Source organism: Raphanus sativus, unplaced genomic scaffold (genome assembly GCF_000801105.2).
Source record: "Raphanus sativus cultivar WK10039 unplaced genomic scaffold, ASM80110v3 Scaffold2739, whole genome shotgun sequence".
NCBI lineage: Eukaryota > Viridiplantae > Streptophyta > Magnoliopsida > Brassicales > Brassicaceae > Raphanus > Raphanus sativus.
The window spans coordinates 4,370-14,099 of record NW_026618047.1 but is presented as its reverse complement, the minus strand read 5'-3'; the positions used below and the strand labels follow the sequence as shown (position 1 = coordinate 14,099).

General features: G+C 42.4%; 1 protein-coding gene across 1 annotated transcript; it reads left to right on the top strand.

Annotated features, from left to right (window-relative positions):
- Window positions 1-738: 738 nt before the first annotated feature.
- Window positions 739-1,200, top strand: LOC130505964 (uncharacterized). Its single transcript, XM_057000568.1, has one exon. The coding sequence runs from the start codon at window positions 739-741 to the stop codon at window positions 1,198-1,200; it is 462 nt and encodes a 153-aa protein (XP_056856548.1).
- The last annotated feature ends 8,530 nt before the right edge of the window (window positions 1,201-9,730 follow it).

Below are 9,730 nucleotides of genomic sequence, written 5' to 3'. Positions count from 1 at the left end.
AGGATGACACGCTATATGTCTAAATCAAAACATAAGTCTATGTTTAACCAAAACTTAAAATCTGATTTGAATCTTTAAAATCTAATCCTGAAGTTAATATCAGATTTAGAAAAACTTAAATCATAAGAAAATTCTTAAGGATGTGAAACATGACTTATTTATTTTGTATAAGACAAACAAGTGTCCCCCTTATTAAAGGATGATACGCTATATATGTCTAAAACAAAATTAGTCTTATGTTTCCACATTTTTGATCAATGATCCACACCATTGTGTGGTTAGATCTTGAATTTTTAGTCAATGATCCATACTACTTAGTATGGCCTAGACAATAAGGTCAATGATAGACCGAATGGTCGATATGTGTACCTTCCCGGTACGACTAGACCACAGGCCGCTTTATTGGTCGATGAAGTACCTTCCGGTACAAGCTAGCCCACAGGCTGCATGAGTCAATGAAGTGTACCCTAGGTACGACCAAGCACCCTCTCATCCATCTTATTTTTAAAAGCAAGTTGGTGGATGAATTATAGAAAAATAAATTTTCTAAAGACCTAAACACTCTGATCTTTGTTTCAGATGGCCAAAATCGCAAATTTGGATTTTGCACCTCTAACTGTGAGGGGTGACAATTACCTACAATGGGCACTAGATGTCGAGATTTCTCTTGGAGCCAAAGCCTAGAGCATTGTTTGTTCCTCAGAACAAGCTACTAAGAAAGAGAACTCTAAGACCCTCATGCTCATCCGTCATCACATTGAGGAGAGCTTAAAAGCTCAGTACCTCACAGTGAGTAATCCATACGAGTTATGGAAAGAGCTTCAGATGAGATATGATCACCAGAAGACCTTGATTCTTCCGGGTGCCACCTATGAGTGGCTTCATCTCAGGATTCAAGACTTTAAGTCTGTGAATGAGTACAACTCAGCCATGTTTAAGATAGTCTCAAATATGAGGCTATGCGGCGAGACTGTAACTGATAAGCAGTTGTTGGAAAAGACTTTCCAGACAATGTCCTCAAGCAATTTGTTGCTTCAGCAACAATACAGACAGAAAGGTTTTAAGACCTATAGTGAGCTCATCTCATGTCTATTGCTTGCAGAACAGAACAACGAGCTGCTCTTGAAGAACAGTGAGCTTAGACCACCTGGATCTAAGCCTGTCCCTGAGGCAAATCATACCTCAAATGAGCCTGAATGATGGTGCTGAAGCCAACCATGTCCGATATGACCATAAGGGCCGCGGATCCTCATATGGAAGAGGACGTGGCCGTAGAGGTCATGGGCGAGGACGTGGACAAGGTGGCAACAGCAAAGGGCGCAACACCCCTTATGACCGTCCAAACCAGTCCAATAATGGACAAGGTAAAAGCAGAGGCAATGGGACTTCTTCAAAGCCACAGAATCCTGCAAGCTCACCTTGCCATAGATGCGGAATGATGAATCATTGGGCAAAGAATTGCCGCACAGCCAAGCATCTGGTCGACCTCTATCAAGAGAGTCTTAGGGCAAGAATCCGGAAGCACACATGGTGTACAAGGATGGTGAGGACGATTTTGATCATGACAAGGACGACCTCATGGACTTTGAGACTTCAGACATACTCACTATGCTGAATGATGATCCAGTCGAATAATGTGATGCATCAAACGATTTGTGTTTGAATGCTTTTGGTGTTTTTAGGCTTTGAGAATATTTTTTTTAAGTGCTTTTGCATTCTATATTTTATTTTAAGAATAAACTATGTTTACTTTCATTTTCAATAATAATATGAATGATTCAGATTATATTTTTATTGTCTAGAATGAAAGGAAGTATGGACACACTTGTGGTTGATAGTGGGACAAGCCACACGATTCTTAAAGATAAGAAATTCTTTGTTAATCTAACATTGAAAGATGCCAATGTGAGCACAATAGCTGGTGTATCATCACTAATCAAAGGCCACGGCCAAGCTTATGTCTTGTTACCAAATGGGACACATCTAGAAATAGATGAAGCATTGTATTCTCCAAACTCTAAAAGAAGCCTGTTGAGCTTTAAAGACATTCGCAAGAATGGTCTTCATATTCAAACGAGTGGAGAAGGAGCCAAAGAGTTCTTAAACATCTTTGAGCTCGACCAAGACCATAAGAAGGTCTTGGAAATGATACCAGCTGTATCCACTGGTCTTTACCATGCTCAGATCAGTGCGGTCGAAGCCAATGCTATAACAATAAGCAAAGAGTTCAAGGAGAACTTTGCTTTGTGGCACGACCGGCTAGGGCATCCAGGAACATCTATGATGCGTAGACTTATTCTAAATTCTAATGGTCATAACCTTAAAGGTAGACGAGTTGTTCCTAAGATCCATACATGTGTACCTTGTGCACAAGGAAAACTCCAAGTCCGACCATCACCAGTCAAAGTGACAAAGGAAACCATAGGTTTTCTGGAAAGAATACAAGGTGACATCTGTGGACCAATACACCCACCAAGTGGGACGTTTAGGTACTTCATGGTACTCATTGATGCGTCCACAAGATGGTCCCATGTGTGCCTATTATCCACACGGAATCTAGCCTTAGCTAGACTTCTTGCTCAAATCATCAGATTGAAAGCACACTTTCCAGACTTTCCTTTGAAGACTATACGTCTTGATAATGCTGGTGAATTCACTTCCCAAGCCTTTTATGAGTACTGTATGTCCATGGGGGTGACAGTTGAACACTGGCACATGTCCATACACAGAACGGCCTAGCCGAGTCCTTTATCAAAAGGATTCAGATGATTGCTAGACCTTTACTCATGAAAAGTAATCTTCCAGTCACAGCTTGGGGACATGCAGCATTGCATGCTGCGGAAATAATACGCATCAGACCATCTAGTGAACATAGATATTCACCATCCCAGCTCCTCATGGGTCGAGAGCCAGACATCTCCCATCTTAAGACTTTTGGATGTGCTGTTTATTATCCAATAGCTCCACCACAAAGAACAAAGATGGGAGCTCAGAGAAGGATGTGAATATATGTTGGATTTGATTCTCCCTCAATTATAAAATACCTCGAGCCAACCACGGGTGATTTATTTAAGGCCAGGTATGCAGATTGCCATTTTGTGGAATCTGAGTATCCAACATTGGGAGGAAATAATAGCAAGCTGGTAAAAGAAATTACATGGAATCATACATCCCAAGCATGGCAAGATCCTCGAACTCAAGTCTATGATCTTGAAGTTCAGAAGATTATACATCTTTAAGAGCTAGCTAATAAATTGCCAGATTCCTTTGCTGACCCAAATAGAATGACCAAGTCATATATACCAGCTACTAATGTACCAATAAGAATTGATGTCCAAAAGGGACAAAATCAAGTTGCTACAGAGTCTAAGACACGTCTGAAACGTGGTAGACCAATTGGTTCCAAAGATAAGAACCCCCGCATAAGTAAGAAAGGTGCTAAACAGACCGTGGGCGAGGGGGTGAAGGAGCTGGTCGATGTGGTCGATCCGTCCGTCCAAAAGGACCGGGACATGGATGAACCAACGTCCGGACATGGGCCGGGCGTACCAGCATCCTCAGACATGAACATTGGCATGGTTGCTAAGGGGCCTAATGAGATTTGGGACGCCAAAACTCAGGGTTCTGAACCACCTGACAATGAAGAGATCTCAATAAACTATGTCATGTCTGGAAAACAATGGAACAGAAAACATGTCGACATGGATGATTTATTTGCATATCATGTAGCACTTGAGATCATTGAAAATGATGAGGATCTAGAACCCACGTCCATTTATGAATGCAGGCAAAGAAAAGATTGGCTTAAGTGGAAAGAAGCCATAAACGTGGAGTTAAACTCTTTCAAGAAGAGAGGTGTTTTTGGACCAATACTCCTAACACCACACAATCTAAAACCAGTGGGTTACAAATGGGTCTTTGTGAGAAAGAGAAATGAGAATGGTGAAGTCGTGAGGTATAAGGCCCGACTTGTTGCACAAGGATTCTCACAGAGACCAGGAATCGATTATGAGGAGACTTATTCTCCCGTGGTGGTGCAACAACATTCAGATTCCTTATAAGTCTGGCCATAAGAGAAAATCTTGATTTACGGTTAATGGATGTAGTAACCGCATATCTTTATGGACCACTGGACAATGACATATACATGAAAGTACCAGATGGTATTGAAATACCTAAGGATGCTAAAGGTTCTCGAGAACAGCATTGCATCAAGCTTAACAAAGCTTTGTACGGATTAAAACAATCTGGTCGTATGTGGTACAACAGATTGAGTGAGTACTTACTGAAAGAAGGCTACAAGAATGATCAAGTAAGCCCATGTATATTCATTAAGAAATCCGGCCAAGGCTATGTGATCATAGCCGTGTATGTTGATGATCTAAACATACTTGGAACGGCCAAAGAGATTTCCCAAACAGTTGAATATCGCAAGAAAGAATTTGAGATGAAAGATTTTGGAAAAACCAAGTTTTGCTTGGGACTACAGATTGAACATCTTAAAGATGGAATCCTTGTGCATCAAAAGACCTATACTGAAAAGGTTCTTAAAAGGTTCAACATGGATAAGTGTCATCCACTTAGTAGCCCCATGGTTGTAAGATCCCTTGGTCTAGACACTGATCCGTTTAGACCTAAGGCTGAGGATGAAGAGGTCCTTGGTCCAGAGTATCCTTACCTCAGTGCCATTGGCGCCTTGATGTACTTGACTACACATACTAGGCCGGACATCTGTTTTGCTGTGAGCCTATTGTCCAGATGCAGTTCATGTCCGACCATGAGGCATTGGAATGGGATCAAACACATTCTAGGATACCTACAAGGAACTAAGGATGTAGGTTTATTTTATGCTAACCAAAACAAAGAAGATTTGGTTGGTTTTGCTGATGCAGGTTACCAGTCCGACCCACACAGTGCTAAGTCCCAGACCGGCTATGTTTTCACATATGGAGGCACGGCCATTTCATGGAGATCAGTCAAGCAGACCATATCAGCCACATCATCCAATCACTCGGAGATATTGGCAATCCATGAAGCAAGCAGAGAGTGTGTCTGGCTGATACTCATGACACACCATATTCGGACAGCATGTGGGATCACGGATGGTAAAGACGAGCCGACCGTCCTTTATGAAGACAATGCGGCCTGCATAGCTCAGCTCAAAGATGGATACATCAAGGGTGACAAGACTAAGCACGTTCTCCCCAAGTTCTTCTTCACCCACGACCTTCAGAAAGAATGAGAGGTCAAGGTACTCCAAGTCAGATCAAGCGAGAACTCAGCCGACCTCTTCACTAAGGCATTACCAACATGCACGCTCAGGAAGCTTATGCAGCAGATTGGTATGCGATCACTGAGAGACCTTCAGTGATGTTCACATCAGGGGGAGTAATGCGGCTGTACTCTTTTTCCTATCCATAGGTTCCCTTTTACCACATTGGGTTTTGGGTTTACTATGGAAAGGTTTTAACGAGGCAGTATTCCAAACGCATTACAAGCCCTAGACGGTTACGGCATTCAGGGGGAGTGTTGTAAACCAGATGGTTTATGGATTGCTCATAACCAGATGTTTCAACAGATCGAGGTTACACTTAACCAAGATTGTACTAAATCGAGATTGTACTAAACCGAGATTGTACTAAACCAACCATGTGTTAATTGATTGGGCCTTGTTTCTCCTTTTATTCATAAGTCCCACATTGCTTAACTTTGTAATAGGAGGCCAAACTCCAACCTATATAAGGAGAGCCTTGTTTGCTTATGAATAACATCTCATTCTTTCACAAACAAACCATCGATCTCTCTCTCTCTCTCTCTCTCTGGTTCGATTAGTTCTTAAGCAAGAACACTAGGATTAGAACAGTTAACTAATAAATTAAGCTACAGAAATGATAAACAATGCAGCTCTGATCACAGAAAGTGACCTCTCATAAACGGCTAGAAGCCTTAAGTAGAACATGTGACTCTTCCTTATTTTATTCTTCTTCTTGTCGCACACATACCTCAACGGTCTCCTCTTCTTCTGATTATTAATCACACGCACACTTAGCTTTCCCTTGCCTCCTAAGTCACGTTAGGTCAAGCATGGATAGCTTGTGACCCAAGTTGTACGGATAACCTTGACTTCCAAGTAAGCTCGGATCTCTTCTTCTTCAAGTGTATCAGATCCTCTCTTCCTTGTATCTTCTTTTTCAATAGGTTCATCCTGGTTTGATAAGAATCATGAAGATAATGGCATATGTCCGAAAAGGCTAATCTGAAATCATCTGGATAGAAGGTGGGATATCTTCTTACTCACAACAGTTATGAGATTTATTCAACTTCCTGGTTATTCTCCACTGATAAGTGGTTCCAAGTAAAGCTTTGATGCTAGGAATTTCAAAGTTCCTAAAACAAATGTTGTAGTATAGTGATGAATAAGTTGTCGAACCAGTTCTGAGGGACTCAAAGCAGTGAGAATGCAAGTATTTGCCTAATCTAAGTGCAGCCAGTGATTTGATGATTTCTAAGCTAATGATTAAAGCTAATGCAAAGCAATAAAAATGATACTTTTAAGCTATTGGAAAGGAGAACTCATGGGTATAGGAACTTGACCTCGGGTGATCAGGATTCGAACTAAGGATGAACAATAAACGATCAAACAAACAACCTTAAGCCTAGACACAATTCTAAGCAAGCTCTATGTCTAGATGAATGCTCATTTGCTAACACATCTCAAACATCAAGTGTCCTTGGTTGAATAACATGCAAGCAATCAGTCACAACAGGTCTATTAGCTATCTTAGCATCTTTAACAACAAATGTCTTTGGCAAAGTACACTAAAAGCCTAGGAGAGTTGACTCGGGCATTTCATCGAACACCTGTCGGGTGAGAAATGCCTAGAGATCACCCTTTGAGTGGCCTACTCAAATGATGTATTGAAATCACTCTACTAGCAAGGAGATGACATGATCTACACTAAAACATCATAGAACTAACCTAATCACCCTTAGTCTCCTAACCCATGAATTCAAAAGGTGACTACTCACTAATCTCCATGATTCCTCTTAAACCCATGATGGATTTCAGATTAATCACGTAGAGAAATAGATGAGAGATCACAAGAACAATAACAAACCAAGCCAAAAAGAGATTAATTTCTTGAGAGAGTTTGTGTTCTTCAATAGATCAAAGATTATCTGCCAAAAGGTGGCTACAACATACTTAAACATTAGGTTTTTCAGAGTAAAAACGTGCATACAAAGGACTAAAATGCCCCTGAGAAATGTTTAAGTTCGAGATGAAACGGGCTCGGAGCGACCAGGAGGGGTCGCTCCGCACAGCCGCTGCAGATGAGACGAGCGAGCTGATCCCCTCGCTGGCTCGGGGTCGCTCCAGAGGATGAGGCGCAGCGGGCAAGGGGAGCCGCTCCGGCTGGTCGCTGCGAAGAAGACGAGCGAGCTGGTCTCCTCGCTGGCTCGGGGTCGCTTCAGGGGATGAGGCGCAGCGGGTAGAGGGAGCCGCTCCGGTTGGTCGCTCCGAAGAAGACGAGCGAGCAGCACCGGCCGCTGAGGTGAGGCCGCTCCAGGTAGTGAAACCGCAGCGGGCAGCACGGGCCGCTGGGACATGTCGCTCCGCTGGGTGAAGTCGCAGCGGGTGGTCAGGGTCGCTGCACTGAGGTCGCTGTGAGCTCTTGGTCGCCCCTAAATCACTCCTTTTGCCTCTTTTGAGTCCCTAATGCATCCCAAATGCTCCATGTGGTGCTCCAACACCTGATAAGAACTTATGTATGCAAAATGCAACCTAAACATGCCTAAATCCTAATCTATATGATGCAAATGCCTATGAATGAATGGTTAAAACAATGCAAATATGCAAGACATCAACTCCCCCACACTAGTCCTTTACTTGTCCTCAAGTGAACTTTCTGGGACTCATAGGGGAAGAGGTTTGAAAGTGGGAGCTCATAGCCAAGAGAAACACAAAAGCACTTGCTTCAACATAAGAATTCAGTACTAGCACACTCTCTCTTATTATCCTCTAGCTTCTCTAGGCCTGTCTCAACTCAACATTATGCATTCACACATTCAATTCAGCCAACTCTCACATTCATTAAGCAATACAACAAGTGAGCTCTATGCAAATGGTCAATTGGTCCAAGTCATTTGGGTAAGGGAAGGCTTTTTCGCTCTAGTGATCAAGGGTTTCATAACTCATTATCTTCAAGGTTTAACACTCAAAACAAGTAGCCTTGACATTGCACATAATATATCTAAGAAAGGGATCAACTAATGCATACAATGCTCAATCTTCATTGTTCTACCCTTTTTCAAACATACAAGTGACACAATTGAAATCCCAAGTTACACCCATCTCACATCTCTCACCCAAAAATCTCAAGAACACATCCACAAACTCTCAATCAAGGGAAATATTTAAACTTTTGAAACACAGCCTCTAAGCTCATTCTCACTTTGCTAGCCCCCTTTTTTTTTTTTTTTTTCTTTTTTTTTTTTTCTTTTTTTTTTTTTTTTTATTTGGGGGCCAAGACTTTCACAACTTTGAGCTAGAGGTTTATACAATTCCCAATAAGACAATTAAGCACAAGAGTTCATTCATTCCCATTCAACTTTCAAGTTCAAACTTTACAACACTCACCCCCACCTATGGCTAGACAATAGCGTAAGCAATCTAGCAAGAATGAAGACTGAGCATTGTCGTTCCCAATACTCTCAAGATTATGCGCATGTAAGACTTTCCGAAAAAGGCCTCACTCAACAAACAATTAAGGCTTAAAAGGAGGAGAGGGTTTTAGGGAGTGGAATGCCACTAGAGATTGTCAAAAAGATCGGCATAAAAGATGTGACAACTCTAGTGTGAATATCCATGACTTAGCACACAAGGGACCATGAGCAAGAAATTAAGTTCATTCAGTTCGATTCAAAGTTGTAGTTGGCTTAAGAGATTGAGTTTCAGAGAGAGTTTTCAAGGCACAAAGCTTACAAGGTTTTCAAGAGAGGTGCATGAACTATACAAGGCTAGACAATGCTCCCTACAAGGCGTTTTAAATCAGCTCCCAATGCAAATGAATGCAACCTATATGCTTCTAGACTCAATCCAAAAGTATGCAAATGATACACTAAATGATTCTTTTTGTGTGTTTTCAAAAATTTTTTTTTTTTTTTTTTTTTTTTTTATTTTTTTTTTTTTGGTTTTTCTATGCAAATAAGAATGTAAAATGTAATGCATGAGACTCAGAATCATCAAAGCAAACATGATCAAATACTTGGTACCTCCCCCACACTTAAATCACACAGTCTCTGTGTGAGGGAGACACCTAATGGAAAGGTAAAATGCAAAGAAAAACTGGGATAAACAAGGGTTGCAGGTTACCTGGAGTGGAGCGAGGTAGGGGACCCGCTGTGATGGGTCGCTCCAGGTTTGCTCGGAACAACGAGCGACCTGTGCTACCCGCTGAGGCTGGCCGCTCCGGCTCGGTGAGGTCACAGCGACCAGGTAGGGTCGCTGCGGGTGATGGCTTCTCAGCGACCAGGGAGACCCGCTCCAGTTAACCGCTGCCGAAGAAGACGAGCGATGGGGACATGTCGCTGCGGGTGCGTCGCTGCTGGTGATGTCTTCACAGCGACCTCCATGAGCGCTGTGGGAGGTCGCTCCAGAATGAAGCGAGCGACGGGGATCAGCCGCTGCGCCAAGACCGCTCCGTGCTGATGGAGTCACAGCGACCAGGCA